The sequence below is a fragment of the Podarcis filfolensis genome (assembly GCF_964270895.1).
Source record: "Podarcis filfolensis genome assembly, chromosome: 2".
In the NCBI taxonomy this organism is placed as follows: domain Eukaryota; kingdom Metazoa; phylum Chordata; class Lepidosauria; order Squamata; family Lacertidae; genus Podarcis; species Podarcis filfolensis.
Genome location: NC_139605.1, coordinates 30768950 through 30785390, shown reverse-complemented (window position 1 = coordinate 30785390; position 16441 = coordinate 30768950). Strand labels below are relative to the sequence as shown.

Here is a 16441-nt window from a genome sequence, read left to right as displayed (position 1 = left end):
TTAAGCGTTTTATAATGTTTGCACAATATGGGCTGTTGTATATGTTTTTAAAAGCAATCTGGCAGTTCTCTTTAATGCTTAAAATATTTTTTGAGTTTTCAAAAAATGCTGGCAAAAATGCTCTTGCTAAAAAAAATGCAGAGAGAAAACTATATTGACACCGTGTAGGGAGTGGCCCTTGACTATATGTTTAAAATACAAAAATGGTAAAAATAAATCTCCTTTCTACTTGATTGGCCGAACATGAATCATGCTTTATAGTATGAACAAAAACGACCCATTCCTACCCCATGGAGTTTCTGTTTAATTTTTTGGCATTGTAGGATGAAAAGAAGTTGACGGAGTTGAGAGTCAAGAGCTCAAATTAATGTTCTGGTGAAGGAACAACCCTTGCACATTTTTTTGAATTTTGAATAAACTCACCTTTGATTTTCATACTGTGAAGTTAAAAATGGAATAGTCCTTTGAATAGTGCCTCACTTGCAATTCAGGCTTGTATGATATTTTTTTTTTGGTATGTGTGTTTAGTACAATGAGATTTGTCACTTACGGGTAGAGAAGACCAAATTCTTTTTGGGAAATCACATTGAGAAAATACAGAATATTATTATCCATATATTATGGATAATATAGTTTCTTTTAAAATCACGAAGAAGAATGAGCTCTTGACAAATTGCTTTAGCTAACCCCGTGAAGCCAGGTTGGTGTATAAAAAAGAATCACTGTTCCAAATACCAAATACTCTTTTTCAATGAAAAGAATCACTCAGTGGGGAAGTAGGTTTGCAAAAGTGTGGAGGGAAGGGCAATGAATGAACTTCTATAGAATGAATATCAGTAGGATTCTTCATGTGGTATGAGCAAGATGTTTTAAGAAAATGAGAATCCCAGTGGGGTAGATATTATTTTATTATCATTTATTAAATTTATATACTGCCCTTCATCTGAGGATCACAGGGCGGTTTACTGATAGCCTAAATAAGGAGTATGGTATTCAGTAACTGAAGTCCGGGAATAATATCACCCAAGATAAGTAACATCAAGCATTGGGATTGCCCTATGTGGTCTCTGGATTTGGGGGAATCCTCTATATGTAATGGGGTCACTTGATCTTCACCAGAGGACAGTCTGTTCCCTCGCCGTCCTGACATAATCAAGTTATCACATGTTATTTTATTAATTTGTAAACTGAAATAATGTGGGAAAGTATGATATAGAAACTATTGCTCACATTATCTAGCTGAATGATCACTACTCTTACTTGGCAAATAAGGACATTCAGAGGAAATATATATGTACTGTATTTGAAAATGATCAATGTGCCGTTAGTAGCCTTTCCAGAAGCACAGCCAATATTCTGTTTTGTTCAAGAGCGGGCCTACCGATCTAATTTTGTTTGTATCATATAGATGCCTGGGGCAGTTTATAATGGCACCAAAGTATTCTAAATAATATCTGTTGGGAGGAACAAACATATTGGCAATAGGTAAATGATACAGTCATTGGACTGGAAAGTAGTCCCTGATTTAGTAGTTAGAATACCAAGTTAGAATAAATGATTCTTAATCTTTCTGAAATGATAACCAAACCTTATTAAAAAATCCCCCCCCAAAAAAATCCAGTACAATATTTTTTTTAAGGGCTATATTCTATTACTATTTCTTTTCTTCCTTTTTCTTTACTGTTCAGCTTAATTGAGGTTCCCTGTGTACTGCAGAGTTTCCTGCTGGGGTAGGATCAGCCACAGGCAGCTCAGCAACTTCTACCTGCGAAGGCTGCTTTCTAGTAAGCAATACTGTTGCACAGATGAAGTGCAAAGATCTAATGAGACCTCCAAGGAGCCAAAGTGCCTGGCATTCTCTTCCTTTCTTTGTCCTTTCTCTGTTTCTTCTGGCACAAACATTGTTTTGCCTAGCATGCAATTAGCATTGGCCCTTCATCATATACTGCATGCAGTATGTCTCAAAACCAGCCTGTTTTTCGTAAGTGACTGATGATATTTCTGTATTTAATTTAGCAGGATACAACACTTGCATATTAGCACTGTTTACAGATAAGCATTTTACTGTAACACATTTATCTTATTTTCTTATTATATTTGCCTCCAGGGTTCAAAGGTTGGTGCAGTTTTAGGGCTAGGCCAAAAGATGGGGTGCTTTTCACAACAATTTTCACAAGTGAGGAAAAGCACTCTCCCCCACTTTTTAAGGAATCCACAGGATTTTGCAGCAAGTTGGATGAAGGTGCAGAGAGCAATTGATGATCTAATTAGCTGGTTCATCCAGCAGAAAGCATTGCCTTCATTATCATTGACTTCTTTCCCCTCATTGATGTTGTATACACAATTAGATTTGTATACACAAATCTAATTGGTTAATTGTGATGTTATCATTTCACAAGTGATCCCCAATTCTCTGGAATCACTCTAGGAAAGAGAATTAAGCCATAAGCAGATATAAATGTTGCCATAACCACCAAACAGAGAGCCAAAGTGGCAGCGAATAGCAGCCAGATAGGATTGATATAGAATTAACTTACAACTATTAATTTACAAGGCATTCTCAACTTTTCTCATAATGGGTTTACGCAAAGAAAACATTGCTGTTCTAGTGAAAGTGAACTTGGACAACAAGAGAACACTTTTATAAGGTCCATTTCCCAAAAGATCTGTTAATTGTATGATGCCATCACAAATTATGTGCTTTAAAAGCACAGAAAAGCAGCACTACTTTTCAATATGTATTTCCATTTACTTTGCAGATTTGGTCGTGTTAATGACCCCCTTGTTGCTTCTTCCACCTTCTGGGAAATGAAATTGTTAGCGAGGCAATGGAGGAATTTGTCGGACCTTGCAATCTTGGCAGAGTTTGAGTTCCAGCAGATATGGGGGTAGCTGAAGCCTCCCAGGACTGCTATATCTCTCTCTGAATGTTTGGTAATCTGCTCTAGGCAAAACATAATCAAAATCTTATGTCTTTCTTGGAGGTCTATAGCAGACACCCACAATAAAGTCACTGCTGTTTCCTTCTCCTCCAGTTTTTACCCATATACTCTTAATCTGCCTTCCATGCTCCAGGTCATGGACCTCTTTTATAGGAGGAAATTGCAAAAGATAAGTAGAAGATGAAATTTCAGCCGGTGTACCTTGCATGACAAATTTCAAACTTTTTGGCTCTGGTAGGTGTTTGGCCTGTTGTTCAGATAGTGTTTGGCTAGATTTGGATCTTTTTGCCTGGTCTTCTCTTTCTTTTAGTTTCTTGTAGTTTATCACCTGGTTCCTACTGGTTCCTACTTGTTGGTTCTTGTAAGTTTGTTGTTTGTATAAACTAAAGAACAATATTGGTTCTTTTTTGTTGTTTGTATATAAACAAAATAGGCCAACTTCAGTGCCTCTTTTGAGGTGGGAGACACATGTTTTTAATAAATACATAAAAGCTTATTTGCAGTCTAAAATTGGTATGCCAAATCTCATATGGTGGCAATTATGGAAAAGTATTTCTTAATTAAAATACTTGTACGCCTTACCATCTTAAACAAGATCCTCCATATTTAACAAGATCCTCCAAGACAGTTAACGCTACAGGACTGAACCCAAGGAACACACAGTACTTATTTGCCTAATAAAGTTGCTTGCAACTAGTTCCTCCATAGACCCAAAATATGTATAAAGGCACAGTCCTCAAACGACAGGCCTTATTTGCAAATCTTGCTGTCTTGTTTCTGAGCATTTATGGAATACTATCATGATGTGCTTTCATCATGATAACGCACAACTTTGGGTGGTATTCAACTGTGTTTTACTTAGAGTATACCCTTGAAATAAATGGGACTTAGCCATGCTCATTAATGTCAATTCACCTACTTTGAGTAAAATTTGATTGAATCCCACCCCGTACTTTTTTTTAAAAAATGAGAGCCACAGACATCTAAAAATCTAATAATCATTTTGAAGTTCAACAATAATATGCAGTGGAGGGCTATGAGTGTAATGAAACAACTTGGTATTTATGGTAAAGGAGAGTGAAGCAACATAAACATTACATACTTTTTGCACTGCAATTAGTTTTGTTCTAAAATACCAAACGACAACAACAACCCAAAAGTAAAAAATTATCACTGGGGTGACTGGAAAATGTAACAACATTTAAATTTCTGCTGTATATGGAATGATAGGCATATTATGGTTTTATAAAATCTTGGGCAAAAGCAAGCATATTAACGTTCAAGGAAGTCACCAGTAATTTTGAGGAAGAGTTCATTTAGTGGCTGAAATGAAAGGGAAATAAAAATGAAATGATGCTGCAGATGTCTTGGAAATATATGTGTAAATGGGAGAGCTTTTGGATCGTTTTAGCATGTAATCATAAAACAAGTCATGAACGTCTCTATAAACAGAAAATAGTATAGATGATTAAAATCAAGCCATTATGTGAGTACAAATTAATTTAGCAGAAACAGTTATTTAAACAGTAAAAGAGTCTCAAGTAGCTGGGATTCTCAAGATAAGAAAAGGCATTTTTGTGTCTTGGTGATTAGCAGGATGGTGCAGAAATACCTGTTGTTGTGAGTGAAATGAAACAATTTACCAAGATAGTGTAATTGGTAATTACATGAGCACGATTTCACCGGTAATTGTGGATTTTGACTTTCAGCGTGGAATCAGTAATTTGGGGTTCATAATCCAGTCTTAATTATGACAATAACCTTTTAGAGATGAAGACAAAGCAAGTCTGTCAGAGGCTTCACAGTGAAGATAATTCCATTTCAGATTGCACCTCTAATTAAGACAAAGGCTGAAAATATGTCCCTGTAGTGCTTCCAACTCAGCTGTAGGGTTTTCCCTATGCTTCAGGCAAATTGTTGTTGTTTTTAATAATATCTAGTCTGTTGTATTTTTAGACTTCCTTTAAAAATAAAAAAGCAAGGGAGAAGTGCCTGTGATTTTTGCAAGAGCCTCCCATCCAAAATTCTGCATACTTGGCTTCTCTTTGAAACAGGAGGAATTGTAGCTCAGTAGGAGTGCATGCAAAAAGTCCCAGGTTGAACAGGTAGCATCTCTTAGTAGAACTTTGGGAGACTCCTGCCTGAAACCCCTGGAGAGCCACTGCCAATCAGCGGTATCAAGCTACATGGACCAATCGCCTGACTTGTTATAGGGCAGCTTCCTTTGCTCCTAAAGAAGTTTGTTGTCACAAGAGAACAAGGAGCGGAAAGTGGGGGCTTATGGGTCCAGATCTGTTTGTCTTCAGACTTGCAAACAAGCCCACAAAACTTTAAAACATTAACAACACATCCTGCCCACAAATACATTGATTAGATATTGGTGAACAATTACCATACCCTTCCAGACTAGTGGACATTTGCAAGACTTGTGTGCTTTGTTTTTTTATATTATTGCCTTCGTTCATCTCAGAGAAATTTGGCATATTGTGAGTTATCATTGGCCTTTTGGGACCTGGCCCCATCTGTGAAATGTGAACTTTCTTCTACCACTTGGCTTCATTGTTTCTCACATTAAAAGAGAGGCAGAATAAATTCTCTCTTTCTCTATTTTCTCCACATCGCACATGCATTCTATCATATCCTTCACTGATGGGTTGCTCCTATCCTTTGTTAATGCTGGTTGTTGTTTTCTGCACATTCCCCCCCCCTGTTCAGTAGGACTTCTGAGTAGACATGGTTAGGGATTGCACTTTAAATGTGTATACTTTTTTCCCCTTGTTAACTTTAAAATGGGCTGCATTATCCATTGTGTTAAAAGCTCCTGGCTCCTTTAAAATAGTTATTTAAACAATGGCCATGTCTAAAATATATATGTCAGAGTGCAGATGTCATCTAGCTATTGAAAATACCAATTTCAAAAGAAATTGCAATGCTGTCTGCTCAAACAGGCATTAGGAGAGAAGGAAGATGGATTAGGAAAGAGGATGGGAGCACAAGAGAGATTTATCCAAGCATATTGAACTCTGGGTCTCTATGGGCAAAAGTACCCAGAAGTAACATGTAAACCTCAGTTCTGCCACTACTACTATTTGTAAAAAGAAAGAAAAAATGAAAGAAAAAAAGACAGATAATGTTCTCCCTCAAGGACAGTGCCAGAATAATAGCTGGACAATAATGTTATAGGATAAATCCCATGGAGGATTGAAGAGGTTTTGTCTTGACAGTTCTGTAATAACATGTCTGGACAAAACAGAAACCTTCAACAGTGAAGAGTTCCTGTGGATTCCAGGCTGCATGAATAAGACTAAACAAATTTACAGGGTGGTGGTGGTTTTGGCCTGGGGCGCTTCCATAGCATAGATTAATGGAGTTGTAGAATTGGAAGGGAACATGTGGGTCATCTTGTCCACCCCCCCTGCAATGCAGGAATATTTTGACCAACTTGAAGCTCACCCACACCCCTGAGATTAAGAGTCTCATGCTCTACCAATTGAGCTACATGTTAAAATGCATTTGCTTTTATTTTTAGAGTGACGGTTGAATTCGCCTGTCCCGTACCAACAGCATGATAGCATGGTGGTCCAGTTTGGGGCATTCTTGGTGAAAACAGATGATTTAGTCCAGACTCTTTTCAAACTAGGTTTGGGCTTGGGTTTGGCAATGAAACAGCCCTGGTTGCCCTCATGAATGACATATGTCTGGACAAAGATGGAGAAGCGTGTCTCTGCAGTTTTGATACCATTGACCATGGTATCCTACTGGGCTATCTCTTTGGATTGTGGGCAGCATGGATAGAGGATGAATTTGTTTTGAATGGATTTCTACACAGAATCTGGCAGTTTTGAATCAGTCAAGCTTTGCCTGCATCAGGCCATCTGTTGCACTGAGTGCCTCCTTATGTCCGAACCACTCATGCGTCGTGTTTCTATGTGTGCATCGTAATTCCTTATATGCAATCGATATGCAAGAGGATGTGCAAAAATAAGTATCTACGTATGTATCTATTTCTGTGCTGCTTATTTAAGAGTGTATATGCATATAATATTACATGTATAATATGTTAGAATTGTTTGTATTTTTTAATGGAACCCATAAAAAAAACCCCTCACTTCTTGTCAACATCAAGAGATTAAGACAGGGGAGGTTTGCATTGTGATTTGCAGAAAGATCTGTTTCTAGGCGGACAAAGGCATAAAGATATTGTGGGTTTGCCGAGTTGGTTAAAGAACATACCAGTGATGGGTTCTGCTCAACTCCATACTACCCATACAATGGCATCCATCTAGGTTCTGTTTTAACTCCTTTGCTTTCTAACATCTCTTTCAGGCTAAGGAACCTTTTTCAGCCACATTCTCTTCTGTGTGATCTTCCAAGGACCACATGCCAGTGGTGGGTGGGGCCAGAAGCAAAAGTGGGTGGAACAATGAGTGCATACTTTAGCTTTGTAGACTATACACACTCACATACCCTACTCTGTCCTCCATCCAGAAAGAGGCGTAATCAGAGTTCAAGGACATACCTCAACCAGACTATCATACTTGAGGTTAGGTTCGTGACATGGGGAGATTTCTGGTTGCCAGCAGGGTTTGAGGTTCCTCTCTGCTGATCTCAGTGAAGCTTTTGAGTGAGTTCACTTGAGGGTTTGTAGAACCATCAATATGCTGATGACACTGAGCTCTATTCTCTTCATTATCTGAGTCAGGTGAGGCTATGCGAGTGCTGAATCAGTGTTTGGACTTGGCAATGGACTGCTTGAAGATTGATAAATCGATGGGATGGAGGCATTATCTATCTATTGGTAGATAGTTTTCATGTCCAGGAAACTGGTGTTCAGCCTGTTCTAGACAGTGTTGCACCAGAGAGATCAAGTATGAAATGTGGTGTTACTGATTTTGGCCCAGGTGCCTTAGCTCCTCGGAACAGCTTTTGGCTGATTTGCCAGCTTCTGCCATTCCTACTTAGGTATAGCAATGGCATGGAAATACATTCTCTGGTAGCCTTTGGGTGGGAATACTGTAATGAGTCAAATATAGGGCTCTTCTTAAAGACTTTGTTGGTTTTGCTCTCTATCTGAAGCTATTGTTTTTTCTCAGTTTCTTCCCCCCCCCCACTCTTAAGTCTAGTTTTCCTAAGTTCAGTTTTCCATAATTCCAAATCAGTTTCCCGTTTTGTTTGTTTGTTTTGTTATTTAAGTCCTAATGAACCTATAAGTTTACCCTTGAGATTGCCTTACCCTAAATGTGCCCACTCAACTGCTTGTTGTTGTTTAGTCGTTTAGTCATGTCCGACTCTTCATGACCCCATGTAACCAGAGCACGCCAGGCACTCCTGTCTTCCACTGCCTCCCGCAGGTTGGTCGAACTCATGTTAGTAGCTTCGAGAACACTGTCCAACCATCTCATCCTCTATCGTCCCCTTCTCCTTGTGCCCTCAATCTTTCCCAACATCAGGATCTTTTCCAGGGAGTCTTCTCTTTTCACGAGGTGGCCAAAGTATTGGAGCCTCAGCTTCAGGATCTGTCCTTCCAGTGAGCACTCAGGGCTGATTTCCTTAAGACTAGATAGGTTTGATCTTCTTGCAGTCCATGGGACTCTCAAAAGTCTCCTCCAGCACCATAATTCAAAAGCATCAATTCTTCGGCGATGAGCCTTCTTTATGGTCCAGCTCTCACTTCCATACATCACTACTGGGAAAACCATAGCTTTAACTATACGGACCTTTGTCGGCAAGCTCGTGTCTCTGCTTTTTAAGATGTTGTCTAGGTTTGTTGTCACTTTTCTCCCAAGAAGCAGGCGTCTTTTAATTTTGTGACTGCTGTCACCACCTGCAGTGATGATGGAGCCCAAGAAAGTAAAATCACTCAACTGCTTAGAACAGCAGAATTGGCAGTTCTACAGATGCCACATTATACCCGTTCCACTTTTGTAAGAACTCAGTCATTTAGTGTGGCAGCACCTGCACTTTAGAACTCTCTGACTGTTGATATCAAGCAGATGCCTTCACTGTACTCCTATCCGTCACCTGCTAAAAACATTCCTGTTTAGACAAGCCTACCCAGATGCTTAGAAAGTTGAGATTCTGTTTTAGTAGCATAACTTTTGCATGTTTTCCTGTATGGTTGTAATTTTTTCTTTATTTTACTGTTTTATCTTTTGTAAACTGCTTTGAGGGGGGCGGTTTGCAATCAAGGGGTGTATAAATTTTATTAAATGAATGAAAACTCAGCATTTAAATGTAAACTTATATACCATCTATGCATATTTGCCATCAGCTGTAGTTTTAGAGTGTTGGCCGACAAAGTGAGTTGCCTCAGAATGAAGTGAGACGCAGAAAGAAAAATCCATACTTCTGTAGTTTTAGAGTTTGGGTACAATTCTAAAGATCAGTTTTAATGTCTATGTCCAACCTAATGGGTAATCCTGATTGTGTGTCAATACAGTGGTGCCTCGCAAGACGAAATTAATTCGTTCCGCAAGTTTTTTCTTCTTGCGAGTTTTTCGTCTTGCGAAGCACGGTTTCCCATAGGAATGCATTGAAAATCAATTAATGCGTTCCTATGGAGACCGCTTGCCAGGCTGGCGGTGCGGAGAAGGGCTTTTCTCCCCACCGCAAGCCTTCAGGACAGGTACGGGAACAGAGGGGAAGGCGCGCAGCGCTTCTCCTCTATTCCCGGGGCTTGCGGTGGGAGGAGGGTTTTTCCTCCCCACCGCCAACATTCAGAACAGCATTCTGAATGTTGGCGGTGGGGAGGAAAGCCCTCCTCCCACCGCAAGCCTTCAGGACAGGTCCGGGAACAGAGGGGAAGGCGCGCAGCGCTTCTCCTCTGTTCCTGGGGCTTGCGGTGGGAGGAGGGTTTTTCCTCCCCACCGCCAACATTCAGAACAGCATTCTGAATGTTGGCGGTGGGAAGGAAAACCCTCCTCCCACCGCAAGTCTTCAGGACAGCCATCCGAAGGCTGGCGCGGGGAGAAGGTCTCTCCGCCCCACCGCCAGCCTTCGGAGCAGCCTTCCGAAGGCTGCCGGTGAGGCGGAGAGACCTCCTCCCGCCGCCAGCCTTCGGAGCAGCCTTCCGAAGGCTGCCGGTGGGGCGGAGAGACCTCCTCCCGCCGCCAGCCTTCGGAGCAGCCTTCCGAAGGCTGCCGGTGGGGCGGAGAGACCTCCTCCCGCCGCCAGCCTTCGGAGCAGCCTTCCGAAGGCTGCCGGTGGGGCGGAGAGACCTCCTCCCGCCGCCAGCCTTCGGAGCAGCCTTCCGAAGGCTGCCGGTGGGGCGGAGAGACCTCCTCCCGCCGCCAGCCTTCGGAGCAGCCTTCCAAAGGCTGGCGGCGGGAGGAGGTCTCTCCGCCCCACCGCCAGCCTTCGGAGGAGGTCCGAGGACAGTGGGGAAGACGCGCTGCGATTCCCCGCTGTCCTGGAGATTTCCCTATGGGCTTTCGTCTTGCGAAGGAAGCCCATAGGGAAATTCGTCTTGCGAAGCACATTGAAAAATGGAAAACCCTTTCGTCTAGCGGGTTTTTCGTCTTGCGAGGCGTTCGTCTTGCGGGGCACCACTGTAATTTGGTTATTTCACCGTATCAATGTATGTATTGGGACACGGGTGGTGCTGTGGGTTAAACCACAGAGCCTAGGACTTGCTGATCAGAAGGTCGGCGGTTCGAATCCCCATGATGGGGTGAGCTCCCGTTGCTCGGAACCTGCTCCTGCCAACCTAGCAGTTCGAAAGAATGTCATGTGCAAGTAGATAAATAGGCACCGCTCTGGCGGGAAGGTAAACGGCATTGTGTGCTGCTCTGGTTCGCCAGAAGCGGCTTAGTCATGCTGGCCACATGACCCGGAAGCTGTCTGCGGACAAACGCCGGCTCCCTCGGCCTATAGAGCAAGATGAGCGCGCAAACCCCAGAGTCGGTCACAACTGGACCTAATGGTCAGGGTTCCCTTTACCTTTACTTTTATGTATGTATTAATGACTTTTGTAAGCTGCTATCAGCTAGCATTCAGGACATTAATCTTAGAAATAAATATATAAAATAATTTCAGTTTTTTTGGGTGAGATTGTGGATGACAGTGCATTTCAAAGCATCTGAAGGAGTTCAGATATTGGTTAAAGATTGCAACCCATGTAAATTTTAGGAAATGTCCTATTATATATTGTGTAATTGCTGTACATTTTGATGTTGAGATAAATGCTTGGGGAGAATCCCAAGACATTTATTTTCTACATTTTAAAAGCTGGTAATCTGCTTTATAGAATATATGAAATATATTTCACTTTGAAAAGTTCAGAGACCTCAAACAGTATCATTGAATAGTCTGAGGCAAACACCTATATTTTCACGAGCTGAATAATCATGCCAGAATATAATTGGAAACATAATTTTTCATTACTTTTGTAATATAATCTCTTCGTGCACTTGTGACCTCTGTGTCATGGTGATAATACTCCTGTTTCTTCAACGAGTAATTGAATAATGATGAAATTTTTGTTCCCCTCTAAGGTATTATAGAGCAGACTCAGTTATACAAATGGAACAGCAATACAAGCTTTGCCTTTTTTAAAGAAAAACCCCGCAAAAGTACTGTACCTGACTGAGTGTAAATGGCAAGATTATTAATACTCCAACTCAAATTCACATTGTGGCTCTTTTTCTAAGATAAGATGCAAGAATTCTGCAACAGGGGAGTGCTGCCTTAAAGCTTTAGCAAATCTCCACATGCACCCCTTTTAAACCCCGACATTTGAGTACAATTAAAACTAACAATGCTCTCTGCATTTTCCCTGGATGTGGCTTTCCCCTTTGTTTAATGACTTTCACTGAGAAGTTTATATGACTGTTGAGATTTCCAGTGCACGAAAGCATCAGTTTGTAGTGGATTAAAAGATGTGAAAGGCAGTGAGAACTGTTGGGACTTAACAGTCCACAAATTTATTTCTCTTCAGCCCACAGACATCCAATACATACATATATACATACGTATTTAAAATCTCATATTGGTATTTTTTTAATGCAACGAAAGTCATGGAAGTGTCAAACATATTAGGCACATTAGCCAGTTCTTACTGAACACTGCAATTTGGCTAACACAACTGGTTTTTAACATAGTTGTTTCTTTGAATAAACCTAATCATTTAAACTAGCCTCAGGTATGAAATATAAAGGAAATGGCATATTTCCAGCCCTGTACTGTAGCCAGGCATTAAGGTTCATGGAGATTTGTTGGGCTAACATGGCAACATTAGTTTTTGGGTTGTTTTTTTTAAAGAAAACCTGTTTTGATCTCCAAATGAAGATAATTCTTATAATTCTGAGCTGCATAAGTACCAGGAGGAAGACTTGTTTCCTGGCTGCCTTTCATATGATCTTTATTGTATATCCATGATTGTGTCATGGATAAATGAATAAATAAATGATAAATTCACAGGCAGAATTTAGTAATACCATTGATTGTTCATGCTGGTGGAGAAATAGGAAAGATGCTTTCATCTGTTAGGGGCTGGATGGAGCGAGCGAAGGTGAGGTACATTTCAAAATGTCTGAGGAGAGGAAAGAAGAAGCAAATCAAGCAAATGAAAACCCACAAATACATATGAACACTGAGGAAATCTACCATGTGCCTATGGGTGAAAGAGCTGTGGCTATTATCTGTGAAGGAGCTGTAGTTGTAAAGCATGTGATTTCTCTGTGGAGTTCGGTCTAAGGTTTAAGAAAGCTTGAGTAGGTCTGTTGATGGGATTACTGTGTGCACTTTAAAATTCTGGTATTTGTTTGACGGAACCATTGCTGTGCTTGAGAGTATTGCTTTACGGCAATTATTCATTTATTTATTTCTCTAAATTTGAGAATGAATTTGCATACACATCTAGATTATTTTCCTTTTGTAGTCAGAGATGCTGTCCAGGTCACTGGAATTCCAGTGCAGATATAGTAATTAATAGAATATTATGTTAGGATCATAGGAAATAACCTTATTCTCAGTTAGAGCCATTAATCCATCTAGCTCAGTTATTGCCTATGTTGACTGGCAGAGGCTTTCCAGTCTTTCAGGCAGGGGGCCTTCCCAGACCAACCTGGAGATTCCAGGGATTGAACCTGATACCTTCTGCATGCACCTTTGGGTCTTGTTTGAACTCCTTCTGGGTCCAGTTGGAACTGCCTGGAATAACCTCTATGTCTACCATTTCCCCATTTCCCACATTTAAGATGAGACTCCTCTCAGGTGGTCCTTCGACACTGGCAAGATAAAGTAGATTTTGGAACACACCAACTCTGCTCATTGAAACCACAGCAAGAACAGCACTCCCAGAGAAATAAGATTACTTGATTGCTAGCTGGCACAGTGTGTAATTCTCTAATTCTAAGTATAGTTTTTTTACCGAGCCTGAATTGAAGAGTGAATAATTTTTTATGGCCATGAGGGAGCATCAATCTTCCTTCCATTAAAAAGTTCATGTGACAGGTAACTTGCTTTTCATGTGGTGAATCCTATAATTAAATTATTTGTGTATTCATGTTGTTTTAACAGATTAAAGGTTCTGTGTGGAAGACTTAAGTGTACTGTTCATTGGAGGCTGGACAAGAACTTCTAACTTTTGGCAGCTGAAGATGTTGTTACTATGGAAACAGATGTTCCTGCTTTCCTTTGTTGGCTGCCTTGGAGGTGAGGATATATGTTTATCTATAATTTCTAAATTAGAGCTGCAACTGAATCATTCCTTTCAAAATAAAATGTTGCAACAGTAAAGCTAAACTTTTCAGTCCATTAAGAATAAGTGCATTATAAATTTGGAACATTAATGGAGTATAAAAACAACTTCATTTTCCTGTGTTGGTTATTACATGCAGCTTGCAAACACAGACATTCAAAAGAAGGAGGGCCATTCCCTAAAAGTCACAAAGAAAAATATGTGGTGGTGATAAACCTAGATGCGTGCATTAAAATGAACTGAATAAATAAGAATGTATATTTAAAATATGACATCCAATGCAAATAAGCAGACAAATCAGCATAAATACCCAAGTGGTACAGCAGCAACAAAATTGTTTGAAAGTTTGGCAAAGGCTTTCACCATTACAAAATGATTTCTGCACAGCTCAGTGGTGGCTCAATCTATCCATTTTGAGAATTCTTAACCATGAGCAAAACCGGAGTATCCTTCACTGATGGTATGATGTTTCTAAAAAGCATATGGAATAAGGAGCTGGGTGGAATTTAGTGCACTCAGGGTGCAGGGTCTAGAAGCAATAATCCACTCAAGGAGCAACTTTATTTTCGTTTTGGAGCAGTAAGAGTAGTGTGGCATAGAGCAGGGATCCTGTCATTGAGCAGCACTCCAGTTGGCTGATGTTCCAGTCCTGCCCAGTTGCCAGGTCCACTAGCACAGGCCAGTCTGATGAGCTCCATAGGCAACCTGGGGTGCTGTGGCCCAGCAGCAACCCTATTCAGCTGAGCTTTTGTGCAGACATCAGCTTGCCAAGATCCATGAAGGAGACCCACCCAAAGGGAAGCAGGGTGCACCCCCCCTGCTCACTCCTATCATATTACATACATATACATTCTCAAATTTCCTAATTTAATCAGCACATAAACCAATACATACAGCAATGCATATCACTGTGTAAAAAAGTTGTGTATCTATAGTATAAAACTATTCTGCAGAAATACAGTGCCACGTGGAGTTTGACTTTATCACATGTATTAACCATATCGTTGCATATAATTTTGCATATTGTTTGCTTTTTTTGTTTGGGGGGGAGTGAAATCAACTAAGAAAATGGCTCAGATATAAGCCAGTGCTCAATGTAAGAAGTGGACTGAAGTAAGCAAAGGTTGATCAGGTTGAAACCACCAAATACCACGTATAAATACAATTAAAACAGATTCCTCCTCTGTTGCTAGTAAGGAACCACTGAATTTCATTAAGAAGGTCTTAGAAAGCTGTCTCCAGATGATTTGTTTAACATTGCATGAGGTCTTCAACAAATAACAAAGGTATAAAAACGAAACCATACAGAGCTGTTGCAAACACTGCCTTGTGCACTAAACTACTGTGCATCGTACAGTGAAGGCAGATGAAATACACCTTCACAGACTTCACAAGCTGAACTCAAGTTATGAAAGGCCACATATATACACTTCATTCATATGAGGACAACAATCCTGCGATCACTAAAAATAGATGGAGATGATGTACCGTGCTTATAAAAAGCAGCTCAATTCCAACAGTTCATATAATCATAGAATTGTAGAGTTGGAAGAGACCCCAAGAGCCATCTAGTCCAACCCCCTGCAATGTCCACAACAACCCCTGGTTTGGCTCGAACCACCACCCTTCTGGTTAACAGCAAGATGCACCAAGCCATTGTGTCACTGGGGGCTCTGAGCTCGGTTTGAACTCATGCTGCAGTGCCTCAGTGTCCACATCCATCAAGTCATGCGACTTGAGGTTTTCAATAGCAAACACTTTGTCAACATGAAGTTGGCAATATCTAAATACAAGGAGGACAGTAGAGCATGTGCTTTGCTTGTGAAGGGTTCCAGGTTCGCTCCTTGACATCTCCCGGTAGAACTGGGAAAGACAGCTGCCTAAAACCTTGGAGAGTCACTGCCAGTTGGTGTGAACAGTACTGAGCTAGGTGAACCAATGGTCTGATTTGGGATGGCATATTCCATCCCTATGGGTGGTTCTCCAACATTGTGTGAGCAGACTTTTCACTCACCTTTCACCCCCAGTTTGATAGAGAGTTGCTCGCAACACTTGCACCCTTACTGATGCCATTCAGGTTCCCTGCTGTGCCTGACTTTACGGCATTGTTATACTTGCCTTTGAGAGGCGTTGGAATTCCGGATTTTGTCTGCGGCTTCCTTCACTGAATGAGCAAAATGAAGGGAAGGGCTGTAGCTGTTGCAAGTAGTTACGCCTGGGAGCTTCAGCAAGCCTAAGTGCTTCTCTGTAGCGACAAGGGCAAAATGAGACTTTACTCATACACTTCCACATATTGTTTAGCCACCAATTTGCTCTGTCTGTTTGTTCTAATTGTTCTCATAACAGTTCTTGCCCCTAAAGGATTTTGAAGGCTATGAGTGAGATTATAAACATCTTGAAAGTGCAAAGGGTAAAAGAAAAGACAACGTTTCTCAATTTTCAATAAGTGGGGAAGCCCCTTGAGATGTAGGAAGGAGGGAACTGCTTGGAAAGCTGCGAGAGAGATCCTGATACAGCTCTGAGCTTTTATATCAGAAAGACATTCTAGCTGTGCTGGAAGTTTGACTGTATGGTGCATTTCATGGTGTCTGTTTCATCATGTTTGAATGTAAGCTTTTTTTGCAGGTTTTTTTAAAAAATGACAGTTAGGTTTAAGCTATTGGCTCTACTTGTGAACATGTATTGCACATATTTTCTGGCTAATGTTTTCCCCATCTCGAATAAGAATAGTTTCAAGGAGAGAAAGAGATACTTGTTCTATTCTAAAACATTAAAAGGCTGCTGCAAACAGAAAATCATT

General features: G+C 40.7%; 1 protein-coding gene across 1 annotated transcript in view; it reads left to right on the top strand.

Moving 5' to 3' along the window:
* Positions 1-16441, top strand: part of CNTN3 (contactin 3) — a 161925-nt gene that overhangs the window by 24112 nt on the left and 121372 nt on the right. Inside the window, exon 2 of the mRNA XM_083600643.1 lies at positions 13461-13595. Coding sequence (XP_083456769.1) covers positions 13541-13595 — 55 coding nt within the window. The 5' untranslated portion in view covers positions 13461-13540. The remainder of the gene's footprint in view (positions 1-13460; positions 13596-16441) is intronic.